Source organism: Patella vulgata, chromosome 2, assembly GCF_932274485.2.
Source record: "Patella vulgata chromosome 2, xgPatVulg1.2, whole genome shotgun sequence".
NCBI classification, from domain to species: domain Eukaryota; kingdom Metazoa; phylum Mollusca; class Gastropoda; family Patellidae; genus Patella; species Patella vulgata.
The window spans coordinates 32,882,053-32,907,911 of record NC_065880.2 but is presented as its reverse complement, the minus strand read 5'-3'; the positions used below and the strand labels follow the sequence as shown (position 1 = coordinate 32,907,911).

Below are 25,859 nucleotides of genomic sequence, written 5' to 3'. Positions count from 1 at the left end.
CGGTATAATTTGCATTCACATCTATTCCATCGTCAATATGTTGGCTAAAAATGATTGATTATTCGTCTGACTTCGTATTATTATCCATTTTGTTTTTGCTTTCAATTCAATTACCCCAAAATGGCGACGTATAAACAAAAACATGCAGGTACATTATTCACGTGATTAGGTTAATATCCTATACTTTCACAGTCTAACTATACATTATACATATCTCTAGTAATGGGTTTTATCCTTTATGATTTACAGTTTAATGAATATATTTACGGTTTCCCCCCTCCAGTTTCATATTCTAATAATACGTTTATCTTTCATGATTTTCTGTTTATTGAATTAATAATTTTTATTTTCCCTTGCATTAGCTATCACTCTTGTTCACTCATACCCCAATAGATACACACTTCTCTTTTCAGTATTGTTTATCTATTTGTTAATACATTGATCTTTATAATAATAGGATCCCCACCCCCTTTTTTAAAACCGTAGAAGAGTTTTCCACATTGTTGGTTTAGTTGTAAATGACCCCCTAATTAAATGTGTTAAGTTTTTATTGTATGTGATTGTTATTTTGTTGCATATTCTGTATATATATATGCCCACAATTCACATACCTGTATCATTTGCTTGATAAAGACGAGAGTATCCTCGCCGAAACGTCGCTTAGTATTAAACTCAGTAATTGTGTATCCATAAAATTGTGTGTGTGTGGGTGTGTGTGTGTGAGAGAGAGAGAGAGAGAGAGGGAGAGAGATGGGGTTTAACGTCCACTCGACACAAACTAGGTCATTTCGGGACTACCATATGGTTTAATTTTATTTACATAATTCGCTTACGCGTAGGGGTCTTTAGCAGTGGGAGAAAACCGGAGGACCCGGAGAAAACCCACGAGGTTGGACAGGCGACCCCACTCCTTGCCACGTATAACCGGGGATTCGAAACCAACCCAGTCGACTCAATGACAGACTTTATGATACAGCGCGCGCACGCTAACCATTCAGCCATCCAACCCCCCAGCCCCATAAAATTGTACCTTGTGTTAGATGAATAAAGTAATAATAGTTATTTGTGTACATGCCAGTCCATTCACCATACAGTAATTTTGTTGTATGCTGTCGCACGTAAATATATGGTGACCCCTCCCAAAATTAGTTTATATTGAAAATGAACTATATAATTATTGATTATTTTTTATCTAGATACCCAATGTAGTTTAAAATGAAAAGTGCGATTTAAAATCACTGAATGTCAAATATCAAAGTTTTGGCCCAAATAACGACATACAAAGCGTAGAATTACGTGATCAACACGACAGCTGCATCACCCCCCCCCCCCCCAAAAAAAAAACCATATAGACAGCTGCTTATCCGAAAGGAAAACTTGGATGTTGGCCAAACTTGATATGCCTTCCAGAAATCTGATCTCTATCGTGTTCCTAAGCTTTCCGGGTATGCGTAGACCTATCGATAGGGTTTCGTCCCCTCCGACACCAAATTTTAAACACAATAGAGTTCGTTATACCCTCATGGTCCTAATACTTCACACCAAACCTGCACAAGCTCTCTAAAATAAGGGGAAGTAAAGCTATAACAGAACACAATTTTTATGGGAAACAATCACTGGTTTTATTCTAATAGCACGACGTTTCGACAAGTATCCTCTTATCGTTATCAAGCACATAAGAGGATAACGATAAGAGGATACTTGTCGAAACGTCGTGCTATTAGAATAAAACCAGTGATTGTTTCCCATAAAAATTGTGTTCTGTTATTCTGTACCCCAATCACTAAATGCCACTTAAAGAAGTAAAGCTAGTTGTGTTCGTCCTATAATGAGAAAATTTTGAAAATTTGAGTCAATATCCTGGCTTTTGAGGTCATTGCTGCAGAGGCGTAGCCGTGAAATATATTTTGGGGGGGGGGTCCGCAATCCTAACCCCTAACCCTAACCCTAACCCTATTTTAAAACCCCTAAAAAATATAAACACAAACACCATGTGACCATGCTGTCTACACAACTCGTTTGCTGTCTACCAAGACCCCGCGTTACGTGGCTGGCTGAGCGAGCGATAAATATTTGGTTTAGGGGATAATGTTTTTGGGTACCTACATGCGATTCACTCTGATAAGTGGCGGAAAAAAATTAACTAGACACAATTTTATGGAACACAGTTACTTTTCACTTCACACGTCATGTTTCAAGGATGATTCTCTGTGTTTTATTTTAGCAATGTAAACCATATTGGGATGTGTACAGGTTTTATACAGATAGAATCTTAACTAATCCTAATAATTGGGTGGGTCGGACCCCCCCCCCCCCCGCCCCCGCCCCCGCCCCATGTGTGACGCCCATGCATTGCTTGGAGTAAATTCTTGTAAACGAGAGGATCAGAAATGGGAGTCATTGGGACAGAATCTTGAGATCTGCCTGTCAATTCCGCCCGTTTCGTACAGTCTGTCACCTCACGCACTTGCAGTACTAACTGGGCGATTCACTATAACAGTAAATATGATAGTGGTGATATAGACCACAGGGGAGTGGAGGAAGAATTATGCTATAATTGATTCAGATAGCAAAGTATAATATGTTATTAAGCTTTTAATTTTTTGGGACTGGGCATAAATTTCCTGGCATTTGATTTCATTGATGGGAGCAAATTCTAATGAACGAGAGGGTAAGAAATGGGACAGAATCCCGAGGCCTGCATCTTAATTCCGCCTTTTTTTGTGAGAGTTGATAGAACATCTGTACAGTCTGTTGCCCCAGGACCCACTCAGTAGTGCTACTACTAACTGGCCCTAAATCCGCGCCTGTCTTTATTTCATCAAATTTCTGCTGCAATTGCTTTACAAATGTATTGTACCTCTTACTGGTCCCTTTAGTGTTTGGTTCATTAATAATAAAAGTTTGCAGTACGCACATACATATGGTATACGGCTTTGGGTAATTTAAATCAAAACATTTGATTTGGAGATCATTAAAATTGAAAACCTCACCATCATTTTCATTTTCCACATTGTGTTCTTTGTGTTTTCTGTGTAAATACACCCAATAATTTACCCACTGTTTAGTTGAGGAAGGAACGTGATCTTTTTCTACAAGATGCATACAAATTCGGATGAATTTGATGATATCTTACTTAAACATGCATTATGCAAGAGCTAAATCTGCCTATTGCAGGTCTTTCTTTAGGCCTGAAATGTTTTCTAAAGTATTAATTAGACATTAATTAACTGATCCAGGCCTTAATCAACCCTCGATGGCATCAGATTTCTCCGATATTAAATAGATTAGAATGGTTCAGCGATACTTTGATTTAATCAAATATGGGGGACCGAGACTTAGCTTCGATCAACCAGTACGGTGGTTGAAATTATTGCACACGTCTGTCAAACCTATCAAAGGCTAATATCTTCGCTTGCAATAGAGTAATTTGAATGAAATTTTCAAATTATTCATTTTACATCATCTACTTTCGAACTATTATAGCAAGAATGGCTAGTTCTTTATCTAAATCTTACATAATGTATCTTTAATGTCTATTATCTGTCGGAGTAGAAAATATTCATGCCGTTGATTTACCACAAGGTAATCGTAATTCCTGATGGGAAGAACACTGTGTATGTTCTTATGAGAACATTGTGTGTTCTCAAAAAGGCCTTCAAACAAAGAAGGCTTTTAAAACCCCCAAATAGGGAGGTAACTAATGTCCGTACAGAACATGATATGCTCTAAAAAAAAACACCAAGTGTTCTTCTTAGAACACTATAGGTTTAAAATGAACTCAATAAAACGCCAAAGGGTCTTTTGTATAACAGTAAGTGTTCTCTTCCAAACACAATGTTCTGTGACTCGTGTGTGCAGTTTAGAACACAGGTGCCTTTGAATATTATGGATAGTGACGTTTCGACAAGGATACTCGCGTATCTTGTGTTAATATGTCCAATTACTTATTGCCTATCAAAGACGATGCATGGACCACAACATTTAAACACGCATTGTTTCTGTAAGAGTTTTTATTATATTATTTTTTTTTGGGGGGGGGGGGGGTAGTCAGTTTGTGCAACCAAAACTGTACATGGTGCAAAAATTCTGCCAACGTAGATGTGGTTGACCTCCGTGGATCTATTTATTACATATAAATTGGGTCACTTTTGACAAACATGAAGTGTTTTACGGCTAAAGACAAAAACTAATCTCAGATTCCCCATATCAACGACTCTTCGTCGCGTTTTAACTTTGAATTCGTTGGACGAATCCCATAGGGGCTCGATTAGTTTTAGCATCAAAGATTTTCAGGTATTTGGGGTATCAAGTTGACACTTGGTAGGAGTAATGAACACATTGATGCCATTTTAAAAATAGACCAAAAATGACATATAGCAGTGTTAGCCCCAGATATTGTATTTCATTTTAGAGATCTTGTACAATAACATTTTCAACCGTTTGGCCGCCACATATTGGATTTAAAAAAAACAACTTCAAATCGGTATTCATCCGCCATTTTGATTCCGATTTTCAAAAACCTACTCCAAATGGCAACAATCCACAGGAAGCCGATTTTTCCATTTCGATTACATTTACTTACGGTTTCACTTTGAATTTTGTTCGACTTTTGACCTTCTATCTGGTGACATAACCAATCAATGACCCTTGGCCTTTGATTATGATGGCCCTTGTGTCAACTAACAGTTAATATAAAAAAAAGTTCGGTCTTCAAGTATAATTTCCGGTTTTATTAAGAGTTCAAAATGACAGGTTATTCCACTTTAATAGGTATTGGATGTTACTGTTTCAATTTTCACTAAACCCTAATATTTTGAGGGCATAATTATGTTTTTTTGTGATTTGATGGATGATTCCATCTATATTTATGAGAAATTAGACTGTTGGTTGATCTTGTGTGATTGAGAGGCTTTTCCTGTTGCTAATTATTAGCCATCGCTAACGAAAGTCCACAAACTGCAATGGAAAATCAAAATAACCATGGCGGCATAGGGAGGGTGGCTGGGTGGATCCACTAACTTACTCCAATCCAATCTTTATGTGTTCAAAGCGGATCCTGATGTAACCTAAAATAAAAATATCTGGATTTCAAAATTTTAAATTTAAAGTAGTATTATTACATTAACTTCAAGAATTCCTGTCAAGTACTTGCAAAATACAATCTCCAATATTACTCCCTTAACACATGTTTCCTATTTCTTATACATTTTAGTTGATTACCTGCATATTGACCCCTAGGTTTTCATGTAGCCTATTACAAAAACAATAATAAAAAAAAGATGACTTTTTATATATTCCCCACACTTTTTATTTCACATTCTAGAATTGAGGAAAGGGAAAGGGTATAATTATTGATAATGCACATCTTGATCTACCTTGCTGTGGTAAATGTCTCTAACATGAAATTTGGAGTTTCTCCACTCATCTACAGTATTGAAATAGGCTATACCAATTGTGTGTTCGCTGCTGTCAACACACGTGCCAAAGAGGCCTACTAAATGAAACGAGTCATCTTCGAACCGCTTAATAATATGTTTTATTACTTTACTGTTTGAATGGTTAGCACGTGCGCGCTGTATCATAAGGCCTGTCATTGAGTCAACTGGCGTGGTTTCGAATCCCCCGTTGTACGTGTCCAACCTCGTGGTTTTTCTCTGGGTCCTCCGGGTCGTCCCACTGCTTAAAGACCCCTACGCGCAAGCGAATTATTAAAATAAAAAATTAAAACGTGTGTTAGTCCCGAAATGACCTAGTTTGTGTCAAGTGGACGTTAAACCTCATTTTTCTCTCTCTAGCTCTCTCTCTCTCTGTTTGTGCCAAGTGTGTGAGATACCCGAGTAGAAATTTGAGTCGGGCGGTTGTAGGCGTGAATCCAAGTCCTGTAAGTAGACGGTTATTTACACATCCGGGTAACTGAAAAATGGCTGCCTAACGGGTCAAAAGTGCAAGTTGGTGGACAAGTTGGTGCAATTATTTCACCTTTGTAAGAAACATTTAGATTTGTCTTTCTTGTCTCAGAAATCATCATTAGTTTGCCAAGGCATATATGTTTTATTGACGCACATGGTATTGGAAAATAAGTTGAAACCTTCGTTTTCTTTATTAAAAAACATTCAATATTTTTCTTCAAAGTTTAAAAACGCCGAGACCCAATTTTCAAAGCAAAATGACCCAACATGACATTATTTTGAGAGCAACCAAAGAATCATTGCCAAGCTAGATTAAAGTTAAATCTGTGCTTGGATATTGATAATAACAATGCATGCCAGTTGCCCGCCTCTTAAAGTTAATGACCAATTTCAACAGGCTATAGGCCTATAGATACACAAAAGAACAAGATCAACTGAAGTCAAAAGTCAAACCACATACAGTTCACCACTCGTTGGAGTAACAGACAAACGTTGAATTTAATGTGCAGGTACCATATTAATCACATTAATGTGGACCATATAGGCCATACACATACTCTGCAATTCAGCATCTGCTGAACATTGAGAACTTGTAGTTGTATTTCCTTGAACGGTCTCTGATGCGACGCAGTCCTCTGATCTTTCTTGTTCACCCTTATTAGTTATTGCTGCAAAATGACAATACAGCTCTGCTCTACTCCCATCTCTGTTCTAAAGACCAATTTGGAATCTTCAACTTCTATTTTTCACCTTGACTCTTCTTTTTCGTCAAAGGAATCATTTCTCTCTACATCTGACACAAATTTATAATAATTCAAGACTATTTTCAAGTAGAACTAGACATTGAGGTATCCAGATAAGTCGGACCACTGTACAGTACCACATTACATTTATATGTATAAAATTAAAAGACCATTCTGAACAATATCATCTATAGTGTTTTCTGTTTTAACCAAGTAGTGTTGGTGACATTATAAGTATTATATATGTTTCTTTTATAATTATAATTAAAATACTAGTTATAGTTGTAGGCTAATTATATTGATATTTATTTTAAATTATAACAACTTCTGAAGTTTTGCTAATTGTTTTTATTTCCTGGGCTTTTACACTTTGATAAGCTAATAATAAGTGCAGGTGACCTCACCACACACAAGCAATTACATAAGACAAACCTACGGACAAGACACAACACAGACACAGAAGTACACAATGCTTAATATTTTAAGGAAAACATATTTATCAAAACGAAAACTCATGAATTAACTTAACAAATCCACACTTTATTTAGGAATATCGATCACATAAATACTTTATTTTAAAGAAAACATATTTTTGTTATGTTTGTCTTTGAGAATGATCCGAATTGTCTTTTTCGTTTGTACGAGTGGTCTTAGTATTTTATCCAACTTGTTTTTATATTATCCTGAGTAGTCTTTGGTCCAACTTGTCATGGATGCATTGGTTAACAGAGTGGAAGTTTGTAAGAAAAGGTAAAGTATGTAGACCCAGGGCTGTGGAAAATGACTGAAACAACATCTGACCCATTGGTTATTTTGCACGCTGGAAAAATAGTGTATTTTTCAAAACCCAATCTTCAAACGTGGTTACATGTACTATCGACCTCTGCCATGTACATGTAGCTATAAAGAAAATTACGCATTCTATTGATGATCCACATGTTGTGTACATGTATGTGTTTACTCTTATCATGCCTGACTAACCATTTCAGGGGGCGCTAGGTTTGCTAGCTGTGAAATTAGTCTATCATTCGAATTAGTTATTCAATATTAGGGTTTACATCACAATTCTGTGATCTGTAATGTTGCAAGGGATCGTCTAAAACCGATAAATGCAAGAAATATGCAGTGGTTAATTATAATTTATCTTCATTTTGAAATTATTTGATTAAAACCCAAATTATCAATGTCAGTGTGTTTTCTATAGAGCATGTGGTAATACCTGTGAGCTACTGGAATGACCTTTCTACGGCCAATTCAGTTCTTTATTTGTCATTAACCAAGCAAGAAGTTTCGATAATAAAACCTATTTGAATAGCCAAAAGGGAATATTTCATTTAAATATAATTATTATAAGCCCTACTATTTCTTACACTATAGGGCTCGAAAAGTGTGTTAGTAGTGTTGGGATATTATGGCAAATAATGGAAAGATTAAGGGTGATAATGTTATTTTTTTGTTTTTAGAGATTCTCAGATTTCTGCACATCTGTTAAGTGCGAAATACAATAAGAAACCAATTTTTATAACAGTTTTATTTACAAAAGTGCATGATTATCTCTATTCTGTTATTCAAGTTCCGTAACATCCAGTAGAAAATATTTACTACTCTTAACAAAACTGCATTTTGGTTTATTTCAAATTATATAAACTTATTGAAATGTGTCTGAATAATGGACTTTTTACAATTACAGAATGCAGTGCACCTTGAAGATTTGAAGTTTGTTCTTGATGGGATTAGTGTCAGTAATATAGACAGTAGGATACACATTACAACCAAGAATTGTGATGATCATTCTATAAAGTTCATCTTCATAACCTATTCAGGTATAATGTACCATATATATTATCAACTGAATAAAATTATTACTTCAACATTAGGCGGGCCACATTTGCTCAAAGAGTATCCAAGGGTTGGTTGAGAAAGTTCTCCCAGATTTTCTAGTGAGGGACAGTGTCTAGTTGTTCGTATTGGGATGAAAAACTAGAGTCCTATTTGTACACATTGGTGTGTATGTAAAAGACCCCTTGACAGTTGGAATTAGAAATAAGTTTAGGCCATAGCATGGATGTCTGGACAAAATTTCTCTCATAGCACACTGCATGATACATGTATATGCCCGTCTACATTATCCCTGGTAGTGCACAAAGGTAGGACATTAATTAAACCTCATTTCATCTGCTGCTTAATGTGTTAATACTTTATGTCAATAAAAATGTGTTCTTGTCATGGCATATATATCGGTATATCATTATGTGTTCTTGTTGTGGCATATATCATTATATTTTTCATGTTTTGTTCAATCAATTTCACTCAATATTAATACTTTATGTATCATTATATATTGTTCATGTGGTATTCAATTAATCTCATTCAGTGTACAAAGTTTGTACCATGTGATCTGTCCATGCTTTATTATTATATATCATCTCTCATTTGACTTTTCTTTGTTAAAGGAACTCGAGGTCTGGACAATAAGCATGAAGCTTAACCAATATCTGCAACAAAGAGAAATTGGATTCGCCCGAAAGACTAATCGGCTAAAATCTACAAAAGGATCTGAAACATTAGTGTCAAATGAAAATGGTGTCAGTTCATTTAAAAACTATGTAAGTTTTCATAATTACTCCATGCTGCTTAGAGCAGATATATACATGTATAATGTGATAGAAGCTTTTCGCAACAGATTCTAACTAGATGTCAATGTATATCTTAAAGATGCATTATGTACATGTAAGAGCCAAATCTGACTATTGCAGATCTTTCGTTTGTTCCTCAAATATTATATAAATCGTTAATTAGTCATTTATTTACATGCCAAGCCCATAACCAACTCTCTTGACCATCAGATGGTTGAGACTTTCAATGGATTTAAACACAATCGAAAGTTAATATTTTAATTAAGACAATGATAATCGAGACTTTGTTTATTATCGCAACAACAGTATGAATGATAATCGAGACTACACTATTCTTCAAACGGCCATTACTCCCTTTTCAATATCTATTTTTGTAACTACATGTATTATAGCGCGAACTGTCAGCTCTTTATCTAAATCTTACAAACATAATACATCTTTAAATTAGAGTGTAGATATAAATAGGCTATATCTTTCATTGCAAAGTTCATGCATTTAACAATACATTTGTCTATTTGGTAACCATCTTCATTAATTTCTTTTTCACTATTTTCAGCCTTGTAAGTTATCTGGACAACCTCGAGCAACATTTCTGGTTGATTTTAGCACTGATAGGTAAGGAGTAAAACGGATAAACTTAGGATTCATTTTTCAGTTTGTGTGTATAAAGACAGATTAATGGACATCAGATGACACTACAGTCCATTCTGTATATAAATTAATTTAATTAGTTTATGTAAAGTACATAAATAGAGATACGATATGTTAATGACATTGATACATGTAATTGTCATGCTGCTATAAGTACAAGGGTCAGTAACCCTTGAGAAATATTTTCAATGAAATATAAGTTATAGATTAAAGAAGCAAAACCTCTTAACTCAATAATTTCCATAACACTTGAAATTAAAAACACAAACTAAAATTCAATATTGGTCCATTTCTATCAATATTGGTGTTGTTATCTCTATTGTATTTCTATGGTTTTGGGCACCATTTTAATGAAAAAAGAAAACATATCCTTGAGGACAATGTGGAAGTAATTAGTAATGTCAGATTCACAAACGACAAAATGATAATAAAAAAAAATGTGTTGAATGGACTAAGATGTCGTAAAGGACTGCTGTTCAATTTTGACTGATTTTGTATTTCACCGACCATAATTGATTAGAAATTACAATGAAAAATTCAAAATTGAATATAAGTTACTGATGCATTCAAGTTACATTGTTATGTGCTTTAGACCCAGTTTCGTCTACTTTAAGGTTCCAAACAATAGAACCATATACTCCTTAAGTTTATCACACAATCTGAAGTGATGAGGTTATTGTGGCCAGAGACAAACTCTACCATAGTTACTACTCATACAAATAGTGTATTATTTTAAAATTTTCTTTTAAAGGACGAAAGTAGCATCAACTCATGGTGACCATTCTGTGAGAGTATCAGATATTGTCAGTGGAAAATGTACTCATGTATTAGTAGGTCATCCTCGTACACCATGGTGTTTGGCTTTTCATCCATCATCTAATGATATTCTAGCTTCTGGTTGTCTAGGAGGAGAAGTCAGAATCTGGGATTTGTTGGTATGTAGCAACAGTTTCACATAAGGCCTCCCAAAAAACACCTGTGTTTACCGTTACCCGACCAATCCCATTTTTTTTGAGCCAAAATTGCCAACCATAATAATCATTTTTCTTTCCCATGTCATGATTTTCTCTAGACAAACACTGAAGTTTCGGTATTATTTTCACAAACCTTACTCAGTTATTAAGGTAGAAATGCTAGGAAATAGATAATACAAACCTTATTTTTCAGGCCCACGTAACTGTAAATAAAGGTTGTTTTTTTTCTTGGCTCAAAATCAGGTTATGCAAATTAACATTAAAAAAGTGGGGCACTATTAAAATGGGTTTGTCACACATTTTTAAACACAATAAATCTGCTTCTAAAGTTAAATTAAACTTGAAATTTCAATGTTTTGTCAGACCCCCCCACCCCCATGGGTAGGGGACCCTCAACTTAAGAATCAAGGTTCAGAGCATCTGTAGAAAGTTTGTACGCGATTTTCAGAATAACCTGAAGCTAGCTCCCTTTCTATATTGGTTGAATAATTTCTGCACCGGCTATAAACAGAGATAAACAATTTATTTGTCAAATTTTAGAACACAATGAGTTGTTTCTTTCTTGCATTGTAGATATTTAACTTATATAAGTCATAATAATGTTTAGATCAAAGAGCTAAGAAATGTCTTGCATTGCAATAGAGACATAACTATAGAAAATGAGCTCAGTATGGATTTAGATCAATATTGATAAGTAAAATGTTTTTACAGTGATGTGAAAATATGTCTTGATATTATTTATTTTATAAAAACTATGGGACAATTATTTCAGGGTGGTGGAAGTGAAATATGGCAGGCTCCAAATAACACAGTAATAGCATCTCTTACTTTTCACCCTACTGATCATGTATTGTTATTTGCTACATCCAATTGTGTGTATTTCTGGGACTGGAGTGAACCTGAACCATTTGCTGTGTGTAGAACAAATCATGAATATGAGCGGGTTAGGTGAGTACAACATAAACATTTTTTTGCTGTTTGTTCAAAATTAAATGTTGTCCCTCCATGTTCGAATTTTATAATTTTATTCTACCTCCGAAAGTGTGGGAACTTTAATTTTTAATATTGATGCTTAATGTTGATGTTGATCAATTGTGATGTAATGATAATATATTTCTTTAGCGCTGACCATTAGGTCATTTTAACTGCTCTGTGGTACCATACAATAACAATTACGAATATTAAAAAAAATAAACAAATATGAAAAAATTGTGAAACGACTCTGAACATAGACTACATTTGATGTTAGTAATGAAATTAGAAAATAAGCAAGAGCAATATCACAAGTCAAAATTTGACAACAGTGATGATCAAATTTAATTTTCAAATGTTGGTGTAAAGAATACAAGTTTTGAGACATCTGTTAAGAATAGCGGTCAGAGATAGGAAACTAGTTTCACTCCCTTGGAGCTCCATAATCAATTGACACCTCAATAAAATTAGATTTTGGTACAGGGCTTAGCAATTTACATGCTCTTATTTGTATGTTTGCAGGTGGCTTGGTTTTGATCCATTAGGACAATATATTTACACTGGTATAACTAATGTTAGTACATTAGCGAGAGATGACCCTCCCAATGTGGTCCATATGAGGTAAGTTGGTCAAGCATCATTGAGTTGAATTTCATTTTTAAAACAGTGGGGTTGGGTGGTCGAATGGTTAGCGCTTACGCGTTGGATCATTAGGTCTGTCATTGAGTTAACTGGCGTAATTTTGATTCCCCGGTTGTAGGTGACAAGAAGTAGGGTTGCCTGTCCAACCTCGTGGGTACTAGCGAATTATTGAAATAAAATTGAGCCATATGTTAGTCCCGAAATGACCTAGTTTGTGTCGAGTGGCCATTAAACCCCATTTCTCTCTTTGAAGAATGGATATCAAAATATATACATGTTGAGACATCATGTATAAACTTATATATCATTTTTATACGCCCATATTGAAATGTGGTCGTATATTGTTGTCGCACCCGTCCGTCGGTCCGTCTAAAGTTAATATCCGATTGACTTTAAATTTATACACAGTGTTTAAGGTCATAAGACAAAGAAGCCTATTGATTTTCAGCGATGTTCGATAATTACTGCCAGAGTTATTGCCCTTGATCACTTCAAAAAATCTTGTGGATGCTCTACAGGTCAAAGTTAATATCCGATTGACTTTAAATTTATACACAGTGTTTAAGGTCATGTTTCGTTGCCTGGCAACCTATCTTTTCAGTCTGTGTATTAACTGTTTTATTCTTTTATTTCAGAGATAGAACTGGTCATCATCCCCATTCAAGGTTGAGAAATAACTGGTCTCGTTATCAACATCTTGTAGAAAGATTCCATTCTTATCAACAAGATAGGATAAGAAACCGTGAAGAGGACGATATAGAACCACCTCCATCTGCACTACCACATCCATTATCACCTGTACAATTAGATGGTATTAATCTGGCTCGTCAATATGCTGCAGAGGTAACCGCGTCATCAGCTAATTCAAGACATGGAATAGTTAGACCACCACGTAGAAACTCTCCGCTCCCCATTAATTTTCTGTGGGAAATAGGTGAAGGCGAAGGACAGTTGCCTCAACCACGCGAAGCTCCTAATACAAATAGGTACAGAGTTTTATCTGAATTGAGGAGTAGAAATTGGAGTCCACCTCCACGCCCCTCATCAGATGATGATGACACTCGTGTTGATGATGAGATTGAGAGATTAAATCGTTCTCAGCTACGGCATGCAGAAGGTGGTCGAGCACGAACAAGGTATTCACATAGAGCCCCTTATCATACTAGATCAGATAGATCGCACAGAAGACTTGCCATACTTACAGAAGTCCTTAGACGACGGGGAAGAAATCATGATGGTAGTAGAATTACAAGCACTAGTGCATCAGTACCTTCTCCTAGAGGAATTACGATAGTCTCAAGACCATCGGATACTAATCAGGGATTGTCCGCCATTACTACCACAAGTTCTACTGAATTCACTCCTAGATTTATTGACAGGTTGAATCATATGAATGAAGAGATTCAACAGGTTATTTCCTCAGCTTTAGATCAACCACAGAGTACATCCTCATCCACACCAGCATCCATATCTGCTCCACCATCCATGTTTACTGCAGTACCCCATGTCACACCAGGATTCCCACCAGCTCGAATAACAGGCTTGAGAGCTTCAACTGCTGTCAGTCCTTCAAGATTATTATCAAGTTCTGGGATAATGTCTACTAGCACATCATCATCATCTCTTTCCAACTCTTCTGGCTATCCCTCTAGAGGTATTACTTCTGTGGCACGTAGTATCGAAAGAAGTATTATCAATAGTTGTTTAAGTCGGCCAAATCCCTTAGGTACTGACCCACTTAGGGAAAACTTAAATGACAACCTGATCGTTCGTAGACAGTCTGGTGGAGAAACTGGAAATGAGAGTCCTGATCTGTTTAATTCTAGTTCGACTTCTAGTGTAGTACCATCAACTGGAACAGATCGAACATCTGTTTCAGCGTCGTCAACAACAGGTGCAGATTCCTCTAGTAACATACTGTTTGTTGATCAGCCCTTGCCGGCTCCAATACCACGTCAAGATGAAAATACAAGTGAAAATACCTGTTCTAGAACGCGAGCACCCCTTCCTTCAGAGAGGCAGTCATCAGCTTTATCTAGAATACGTCGTCAGTTGGCAGCCTGTAGAAACTCCAGACAGAGGATGCTTAGACAAGAACGCTTTTATCTTTCTCGTACACCATATCCAGAAAGCTTAGGAAACTCTACAGTTACTAGTAATAGTCAAGAACCAACATCTGATATCCGTTCTGACAGATTTTCATTATCTCATACTCTAACATCTACAATATCCAGTTCTTTATTTTCGCTGGGTAGAATGATTAGTGCAACTGATACTACTACTAGCAGCAACACTAGTAGTAGTGGAATATTCTCATCTACAGCTGCAACTCGACCTCTTCTTTGTCCTCATTCTCACAGTAGAACAGTTGTTACAGATCAAACTAGTCAAACCACAGGAGCCATGAATCTTCCTGAATGTTCAGATCAAGGTACTGATGTAGTTGGCTTGGATTTACATGAGGAAACAGATGTAGTTTCATCTGAGCAGGATCTGGAAGATTTACTGATGGATGATGAATCTGAAACAGACAATCCTAATTTCTTTTTGTATGACAGCGACACAATAACAGATAGCTCTGTTACGATTGACTCACCTGATGAAGCTACTCCAAATGAGCAGGATGATTACCAATCCTTAGATTTAACAAATATAGTTGAAATGGCAGAGGAGGACCTCCCTAACCAGGATGGTATGACCAATTTAGGTAGGGACAATCCAGATTGTGATCAAAATGTTAATAGTGTATCTAGTTCAACAAGCAGTGCTAACAATCTTCAACCAGTTTCAGCATTAGGTGAAACTTCAGTGTCTGTAACAAGTGCAAATAACGAGTCATCCTCGTCAAGTGATTTGGCATCAGTTTCAAGTCTTTGTCAGTTTGTGAATCACTACAATCAGAGTTCTCCAATTAATATACCATCTAGTCTTACTGACACATCGACGCTTACATCAGATGAACGGTCAACTATATCATCAGCTCCTACTGCAGTAAGTAGCACCATGGACTCAGAGATGCACACACATATCATATCAAACATTCCATCTAATACTTGTCCTTTCCTATCTTCTCGTGCTACACTATCTGAGTCTACTGATACCAACCCAAGGCTATCCACCATAGGATTAACACCAACCTCTCTCAGTGTCAGTAATACAGTGGTTGTATCATCAACACCTGTAGATGATCCTTCCACTGATAATCCTGTAGAAGCACCTGCTACCTCTGCTTCTAATGATCCTTCAGGAAATAATACTTCAAATTCGTTGTCTTCCTTACCTGATGAGGATTCTTCCCCCAACAATTGCCCAACTCACTCAGTCCTCCGACATCATGCTTATCTAGCAAATGCTACAGCAAGATTAGAACGGCGTATTTCTGAATTGGATGTCCGGATAGGTAGATCCAATAGTGCTATCACATCATCAGGATTAAATCATCGTGAGGATCTAGCCAGCATCACTGCTAGACTAGAAAGACAAGTTTCTGAACTAGATCAGAGAATAAATGCACTGCGTGCATCATTCACAGAAAGACTTCGAGCACTTCATCAAGATAGAGATAGGATATTAAGTATGAGAGGACGTTTATCTTCTGAACCAGAAGCTGTTCTACCAACATCTACCTCTACATCTACACCATCTCTACCTGTAATAACTATAACTAGACCTAGAGATGAAACTAGAGATCTACCAACATCTTCATCCTCATCTTTTCTTTCTTCATCACAACCAGGTAAATGAGCTTTTCCACACAAAATAACATTTTTCTTTTTTCCTTTTGCAGATTTCAAATGTTGGAAAGGTATTCTGTCCTTTACATCAATCAAAGATGCAGATATTTTTATCAAATTAAGATACATGTAACTTTTTGAATAGACTATTCTAATGGTGAAATTCTATCTGCATGTTTCTTCATTTCAGAATCTGTAAACCGAAGTGGAAGAAGTAATCACCATATGCTGGAATCATTTTTACGTGGTGAACCAACGCCCCAAAACATATCATCCACTACTAATAATATAAGAAGTATACAGTAAGTAGCTTGGGTACTTGTAAATTTCGATTAGAAACATTATTGTATTGCTTTCATGACATGCACATAGGCACTCGGCAAAACTTTCATAAATTTTGAACACCAACACATTGAAAACCACGAACCAGTGTTTAACCCTTATAATAAAAGGCTTATTAGTTGAAAACATGATATTGGAGTTCAAAATGCAAATAGTAGACTTATTCTAGTGAAACTCAACATGCTAAAATGATTAGAGAATCTAAGCAAAAACTAGTTTGAAAAACTGCTAAAGTTTGATGTTTTGTATTGGACTTACATTGTGCACAATGTTATAATGGTTTACAGGTAGCAAACATTGCCTGGCTGATATCAACCAGTTAGTTTCCAATTTTTTTCTAGCATTACAGTGATTTGAATGCCACATTTTTTTATGCCAACATATATACTTCTGTTGTCTGGCTTTCATTGTGCATCAACACTTTCTTATGAGCGCTCTAAGGTTCAGAGTTCAAAACACAAAATGTTAAAATTTGAAGAGATTGTTCGATTGCATATCATTACTTTCAATATAATCTTAGATTCTGATTATGTTTTGTGTCGGTTTCTGCCATTAACAATTTGACTGTTAAAGCTTGTGGGGATCACGTGGCTAAGTGGGTAAGACGCTGGCTCGCTAGCCTGGAGGTCGGGTGTTCGATCCCTGCATTGGCCGAGAAAGTTCATCCAGATTTTCCTGGCGTGGCCCCCCCTTGTCAGTGATGCAGGATGGATGTCCTTCGGACGAAACAAAAAACTGAGGACTCGTGTATACATTGGAATCAACGTTAAAGATCCCTTGGCAGTTGGAATTCGATATAAGAGTAGGCGATAGTGCCGCGTCCGGGCAAAATTTCTCTCATAGCACACTGTATGGCGTATGCCCGTCTTCATTAGCCCAGCATAGGAGCAAAACAGTAGGACGTTGAACCCCATTTCATTTCATTTTCGTTAAAGCTTGTGATCGCTGTACAGGATAAAGTTTACAATCGAATTGTTCGTTTGGGCCTAAGGAGGAGAAACCCTACAGTCAATTCAAAATTTTTTGTTTGCAAATTGCAGAGTTATCTGCCTGTTTACAGGATTATTCATTGGGGCATTGATAAATTCAGGGTTTTTGAGCCAACATGAACAATTTGTATGTGTTTAACAGATATTACTTTCTTCTATTCTTTTCTTGGCATCAAATTGTTGATACTTAGTTAATTATATTTATGTATTTCAGTTTACCCTTAGATCGAGGTGAACGGCCATCTGAGGATGAAAGTTGGCATTCTTTACAACAGATACATCTACATCCGCATTATTCTTCTTCTATATTAGATGATACTATAAATAGACCTAATGATGCTTTACAGGCTGCCATTAATAGGGCAATAGCAGGTACTAGTTAATTTTATTGTATAATCTTTTTTTAGGAAGGTTATGTTACCGGTACATTATTTTTAACAGGTTATTGCACATCAATCCAAAACCACGCTCTATAACATTTTAGTATTACCTATGTTTGGAAATTGGGCTCTTTATTACCACAGTCAATGTGGTCATCCAACACAACTTTGAGCATTGTGGAATTTATATTATTTATAATGTTTTCATTTCAATAACATGAGCAGTGTTCCCAGATTGATAATACATATTCATTGCTAAACAGAGTATTTTGTTTTAAAGCAAATTGAATTGATTGATATGTTGCTTTCATGTTTTATGCTTTTATATATTCATAGCCGGCTTAAACTAAGTTAAAGGAGCTAAACCTCATACTCAATATTAGCTATGATATTGACAATTAAAAACACAAATTGAAAATATGGGATGATAATATTGAAGACACAATGAACATTTTAAAATCAGTACACAGTCTTGTGTACTCTATGGTTTTGAGTTCAATTTGTAAAGACCAAAGAAAAACATAGACCACAATACGAGGAAGTAATTAAAAATGTCTTGATCAACACAAAAAAATATAAAGAAAAAATCCACGTAGAATGAATTCAGCAGTTCTATTTGGACTGTTTCTCACAGAACATATTTGATGAGGAATTACAACAAAAGATTTAAATATTGAATGTAATTCACTTTACATACATTAATATGTGCTGTTAGACCCATTTTTGGCTATTTTAAGGCTATTTATAGAACTGTGTTAGTTTAAGGTTCCAAAGAATAAATCTACATGTACATGCCCTTTAAATATTATTTCATTGAGTCAGATTTTTCCCGAAGATCACATGTATACAAGTACTTATCTACTTTTACAGGTGCTTTTATGGGAACAGGTGAAAATGCTGTAGCTAATAATATAGTCCCACAATCTCATAGAATACAATGGTGGGATTTCAGGCAATATGAAGTACCCGATTTAACAAATAGTAAGTGCCTTTGAACATGGTTAATGTTATTTTTATGCGCTGGCATTTAATATGTCGTCATTGTCGATGGATATTGCAGTCTTCTGGATGAGGATTTCTTGTAAATTATAATAGTTTCATGACAAAGCTTTTTCAAATTTGCAGGGATTTTTCATTAAGTCTATCAAAATTCAGATGTTTTCTTTCATTTCTAAATCACAGAGTTCTTTCTCCGTCATCGTCAAATTTATGAAAGCTTGTGATGTTAATAAATGTTAATATTTAAAGTCAGAAAAAATACCTAGAAAAGGCAGATTTAGCTCTTACACAATGCATGTTTAATACGATTTGTTTTGTTGAAGCCTGGTAAAGTTGTTTTTTGTGACATCATGAAGATTCTCATTGAATTTCAAAAGTTGTGTACAGATATGTGACAATAATTTTAGCGTTACTTCTGGACGCCTATGATTATCTGTTACGCCTAATATTTTTCAGCAGAATATTTGCATTGTTGAATATTAACATGTTTATTCGATTACCTGAAGTCTCAAATATTATGCATCTCTAACTAATTAGGCTCATTTTTGCAGAAATGCTTGATCCAAGTCATTAATTTAGATGTAACTGATATTTTTTATTTTGTTTTTCCAGGTAAATCCAATGTAATAGTAGGAATGTGTAAATTACATAATGATGCTAGTTGTGATATATCTCAGGATGGAACTCGTTTAGCAACGTTTGTACCTAGTCATCGAGGATTTCCTGATGATAATATACTAGCTGTCTTTTCCTTAGAAACTTATAACTTTGCTCAATGTTTATATACTAAAAGTTTTGGTAAGTTCTGTTTTGGAATGTTTTTAACATTTTGAAAAATACATGAAACGAGACTTACAAATCTTAGGATGTGTAGAGATTTGTAAAGAAATGTTAGTTCACACTTCTGCATTTTTATTTTCTTTTTCACATTTTGAAAAATGATTAGATACTTGTGGTGCTCTTAATACATAGCCATTGAATGGAAAACACAATCAAACTGCGAAAAATATTATATTTTAAGAGATACTTCAATAGAAGCTCATTTTATAATCTAGTCTTACAAGACCATAGATTGCTGAGATCTGCTGTTATCGGGCAACATGCAAATATAGTTGTTTCAAATTGATTTATTTTTTAGGTCCGAATGCAATATCTGTGAGTATATCACCAAGAAACGAACATGTTATGATTGGTCTAGCTGCTAAACGTCTTTCCTGGGTCTTTACAACCCATCAGGTTGGTATTAAACTTATTATTTTAATGTTAGCATAGAACTTGTAGCTTTGGACAAGCGTAATTAAGATTGATTCATTCTCTACATGGGTGGTTCTGAGAGACCCTGGTCACTTTTTTCTGAATGTGAACTCAGGTTTCTTCAATATATTCTACCTCGCCCCTTCTTTTAAATAGTGATCTAGGAATTTTGCACTGTTATGCTTTCAAGGTGGTCAGCTTAAATAATTGAATTAGTTTTCCCAAATGAGATTAAGTCTGAAGTAACAGTTTTTTGTGAACTGTTAATTTGTAATTGTCCCTCTAGTTGTGTATTCTTGTATTTCAATTGATATGTTAATTTAAAGAGCATCAAGTGACGAAGTCTAATATTCAAAAGCCATCAAAAAAATAATTAATCTATATGGTAATCTATTATTGTACATATAAAAATGTATACTTATTTATATACATTATAAAATCTGAAGACGCGCGAGAAAGAGCAGACAACTAGCTTATGATTTGATGTATATCAGAATGAAGTAATGATATTTTTAACTGGGTGTATTTTTCATTTATTTATGTATTTATCTTGTACTTTATATACATTTTATATATATTTATGACTTGTTTGTCTGTTTGTTTTGGGTTAGTAGCTATATTAGGGCTGCCCTGAGGTGGAAAGATGGGCTATAAGGGCATCTTGAGCTGAGGAGTGACATAGGCCTGGTGGCTTTGCACTACCACTTCCAGTTTTGGAGTTATACTAATTCTGGTTCATGGGGGGTCACGGTGGCTAAGTGGGTATATGACACTGGCTCGCTAGTCTGGAGGTCAGGTGTTCAATCCCTGCATTGGCCGAGAAAGTTCATCCAGATTTTCCAGCGTGGTTCCCCCTTGTCAGTGATGCAGAACGGAGGGCCTGACGACAGCTGTCTAGTTGTTTGGATGGGACAAAAAACCGAGGTCCCATGTACATTCATTTCAATTCAATTCTGGTTCATAGCTCTACGCCTGGTCAACAACTTATATTAAATCACCACTATTAAATGTAACTTCATGTTAGGATGTAAACCATGAGTTCTTCTGGCACATCTCATGTTTTTAATGTTTCAAGCATGGTTAATTAGATTTACATGTTTAATAACTGTAGACTCCTTGTGAATTTATATATTTATTTGCTCAAAAAGATATAATTCGAATTGAAGCAGTCTTTACCATATCCTTCTTTTAAAATGTTGGTGATGTAAATTTAATGGAAGAATGTGTTTTTTTTCGTTATAGTTAGTAGCACAGGTCTACAATTTAAATGTACCACATGCTGGAGAAGAATCAATGAAGGTAAAATTAACAATTGAAACTTAAATAATTTTAATATCTGTGACATTATGATTTTGACCAGTCCAAGCTTTCCTTTCAATTTGGGCAAAATCCCCCCCATCCCACCAACATATGAAATCCAATTTATTTCCTTTACTATATATTAATACTTTCTTTAATCAACATAATATGACAGACTTTGTACTCACATGTCTCTCTTTTTGTTAGAGTAGATAAAATGGGTGATTAGACCAGTTATCCCTGTTTAGCAGTTACTAGTTTCGTTCTTATTGAACTCTTCATATTGATTAATCTCACTAAGTGAGGTTCTATATATACCATGTTAGGACCCCATCAGTAGAATTTCATCAGGGTTTGGGTTTTTGGCAGGATTACCGGGGTTTGGTATTTTAGTGGTGTTTACATGTTTGCCTTGTACCAAGGTTTGGAATCTGGCGAGGTTTGTGTATAACCTAAAATATGGGGTGGAATTTAAGGCCAAGTATACCAATGTTTCATAACCTAATTTAAAAGATATATTGCCAGAGTGTAGATAATATAATTAGTCCCAGTCAAAGAAGTTTAAGACTGATAGAGGAGAAAAGCCAAAAAAATAGACGAATTAAACAGACAACTGTGATTCGAGTAGCGGGTCCATGTGGATAGCCTCCACTGTTAAGGTTGGATTTGCACCCGGAAAAGAGGGTTGACGGATCAATCCCAGTCTTTCCAAATGTCGCTTGTGCTGGAGCCTACTGTATCCCTATTCTCCGCTTCGATTTGACAGTGAGAGTAGTTGTCTCTTTTTGTTAATCAATCAGTTTTAATGATAAATTTATGACTTTATGAAATTGTTTTACAGCATGTAACAGATGTATTCCATACTTGTGATTCTGATGTACGAACACATGTTAGTGTAAACTCTGCTAGATGGTTACCTAGAATGGGTGAAGGTATAATTTATGGTACCAATAGAGGAGATCTGGTTATATGTCGTCCATGGTATGAATTTTACATAGGGGCTTACAGATTGATATAGGAATTTGGTGGATGACGGGATACTATCTAAATTTATTCATAATTTGACTTTATTTTTCCAGGATGAATTTTGTAAATATTTCATGCAAAAAAAGGATTTGTTTATTAGCTAAGGAAATGTCAAAAACATGACAAAGGATTAATAATAGTTCCATCTATAAAAATGACAAAGGACAGTTTTCCTTAAATCGCATTAATCCAGATGTATGTGGTTAACGGTAAACATGTTTTTCAATAATCTACTGGTAGTTATCACAGTAATTATTATTGGTGGAGTATGTGATGAGGAGTAGGGTTTTGTCTGGGTACTCCTACTGCTACGGTCTCCCTACTTACAAGCAAAGTGTTGAAATAAAATTGACCCATATGTTAATCCCAAAATGACCTAGTTTGTGTTGCATGGATGTTACCCCCCCCCCCCCCCTCTCTGTCTGATTGGTAGAAGGCTTATTAACTCTTAAGTATATCAGTTTGAATCCACGACTGTCAGTTGTTATTACTTTTAAAAGAGTTTGTAGATTTTGTGTTTGTAAACATTCTTGGCTTTGATGTTTTCTTTTGTTTCTGATTTTTTACAGTACATCAATTATAACACTAAAAGTTGTAGCTGATGAAGTAGGAACATCTGCTACTTCAGAGATAGAAACAGGTGAAAGTGGTAATCCTATCCGACGTAATTTGATGAACTTTTTCTTAAGTGACGATTCAACAGCCCCACAAACATTAACGGCTGGCACACAAACTATTACTAGGGGAATCCGACGTACAGCAGGTACACAGACATCCAGTAGCAGTAATCATGATATAACGTTCTTATAGCTTTATCCAGGATTTCAGTTGCTTCTATTATTGTATTGAAATATACCATAATTTAGTGTTAATTTTTGAAAAGCATAGAATGTTCAGTATTTAAGACTCATAAACAACTAAAATTGTGGAACTTAAGAAAAAAAAAGGATTCTTAATGAATAATTGTGCTTTGAAAGTTCTATGTCTACAATTTGAAGAGACACAAAATGAGAAGACCTTGTTCATATATTGGGTGTGAGTAATACTGATTTGATCTAGAGTTGTTGGATTCTGGAACCAAATAAAATATAAGTGTAACCAGTTTACCTATTGTTTGTTATTGAAAATATATGATGTGATATATAATTATGTAAATATGTAATCTGGTTGTAGATTACTTCAAAAGGCTTTCTTTGTAAATACCTTCAAGAAGTATGTACATGTATACTTAAGAAAGCAGGACCTTTTATAGTACTAATAATCCATCTCACCAACTAAATTAACACCCAAATCCAAGAGAATATTTGCTTTTAAATTAATGAACTAAATTTTAGGCTAAACAAAAACAAATATTCTGGTTCTCGGACAATTCTTTAATATAATCTGATGCCGTGGGGATGTTTTTTCAAAAGGATCATGTGACTAAATTCATTTCTCACTAGCAGCATATTTCAAGGTTTACATTTTTCCCTGCATCTGTCATCGGTTTATGTTGTTTTTTTTATAGGAATTCAATTGCATAATTACTGAAACTTGTCCAGTGCCATTTATTATGTCAAAAATATTTATCTGCATTGTATACTTGATAAGTGAGCAAACTTGCCCTTTGGAATATAACTGGAAATATCTGAGAAGATTTACCTCCCTTTACCATGGGATATATGACAATGAAGTAATTAAAATGGATCACACCCTTTTTATATGATGCAGCGGTATCTGAAAACCAGAATATATTTTTTTAATTAGCCTTAGTTTTCAATGTTTTAAATAGTATGGAATGTAAGCTATTTACAGCTGAAACTTTTAATGCTTGTTAATTTATATATCAATTTTGTACGTTTAATTGTGATTTGATATAATATTTCTATAAAGAAATTGGAAGCTTTTTTGCTGCTGTGTAACTAAATTAAGATAATCTTACATTTTGTGTATTGTTCTTTTTACATGATAATGCATTGCTCTTAATTAAAGATGCATTATGTAAGATGTAGATAAAGAGCTGACAGTTCTCACTATAACAGTTACAAACATAGATAATGCAAAGGGAATATATTGAAACTTACAATAAAATTACTTTATTCTGAGCAAAGCTTAGGAATGTTTGTTGTGATAACAATAGCATAGTTTCAATTTTCATTGCTACCATAATAAACAAGTCTCGATTATCCGTTTTTAAATTAAATTGTTAATTGGCGATCATGTTCCAATCCATTAAAATTCACTACTATCCGAGATTCTAGAGAGTTAATCATTGGCTTGTCATGTGCATAAATGTCTAATTAATAATTTATTTAACATTTGAGGCCAAAAGAAAGACCTTCAAATAGGCAGATTTAGCTCTTACACATAATGCATCTTTAAGAAATCGTATTGCTCAGTGCTATGTATCATGTTCTTGTGCTACACAAGTTCTTATTTTCTCAACAAAAGACAGTCTCTTTATCATATTGTGACCAGGGACAACAAGAACATGGTCATATATGTTTAGATTATTAACAACTAATTCTAATATATGTTGCAGTTTTCTGCACTTTATAGGCTAATGTGTTTTGTAAACAAAGAATACTCAACATATTATAGGCCCTGTATGTATATAGTCTAAGTTTGTATGCCTATAGGAAAAAGTATTTTAAAGAATTTATTCTACTATGTATATATTTGTATATATGTATTTATGATTTAGGCAGGTGAGTGAGAATGCAGAAGGCTTTGAAAGGAAGATTTTGTACAAGATTTTAAAAGTAAAGTTTGACATCACTAGGAAACATTGTACCTTAGATAGAAAACTATTCATCTTTATATACTGTATGATATTATTGGGAATCTGTAAATGTCGATATTAAAGGAATTAATGAAATAAAAAATAACAGCTAAATGTAAACAAATTCAGCTACAAAAATACAGACACCTTGAATTTACAAAAAATAAATGAGACTTATTTTGTATTCATATAAGAAAAAACCCAACAGAACATTGATAAAAATCAGATTTAGAATTTCCCTACAGAAAAGAGAAAATAAAGTCTTACTTAATATAGTTTTGTTTTTTATTTGTTGTCCTTGTAGCCTATTTAAATCAGTTTAAGATTTAGTCCAACTTAATCTCAGATGAATGCCGGGACTAAACCTGTCCTCAGAATATCGATCGGTCCATGACATTTGTTACGAACAGTTGATACATTAGGCATAATTATTACCAAATGAAAAATGTGATGGGCAGCGCTATCATAAGCCTACGCTACTTCTGTCGAGGGAGTGTTTTGAAGTGTCAATAATATTTACTCTTACATACTAAATGCATCCAGAG

At 34.9% G+C, this 25,859-nt stretch overlaps 1 protein-coding gene across 2 annotated transcripts; it reads left to right on the top strand.

Moving 5' to 3' along the window:
* The first annotated feature begins 5,918 nt into the window (after window positions 1-5,918).
* On the top strand, window positions 5,919-25,589 carry LOC126810423 (serine-rich adhesin for platelets). 2 transcript variants are annotated; one of them, XM_050535481.2, is made up of 17 exons: window positions 5,919-5,986; window positions 7,347-7,405; window positions 8,346-8,478; window positions 9,109-9,261; window positions 9,848-9,906; window positions 10,694-10,877; window positions 11,689-11,864; window positions 12,411-12,509; window positions 13,166-16,266; window positions 16,455-16,566; window positions 17,810-17,967; window positions 18,846-18,956; window positions 19,587-19,772; window positions 20,113-20,210; window positions 21,471-21,527; window positions 22,369-22,508; window positions 23,123-25,589. In XM_050535481.2, exons 4-17 carry the CDS (start codon window positions 9,133-9,135, stop codon window positions 23,361-23,363), a joined length of 4,851 nt encoding a protein of 1,616 aa, XP_050391438.1. In that variant the 5' UTR covers window positions 5,919-5,986; window positions 7,347-7,405; window positions 8,346-8,478; window positions 9,109-9,132; the 3' UTR covers window positions 23,364-25,589. The 2 variants fall into 2 exon arrangements, with proteins under 2 accessions (XP_050391438.1, XP_050391436.1); XM_050535479.2 differs by lacking the exon at window positions 7,347-7,405 and having other exon boundaries at window positions 5,921-5,986.
* Window positions 25,590-25,859: the final 270 nt, after the last annotated feature.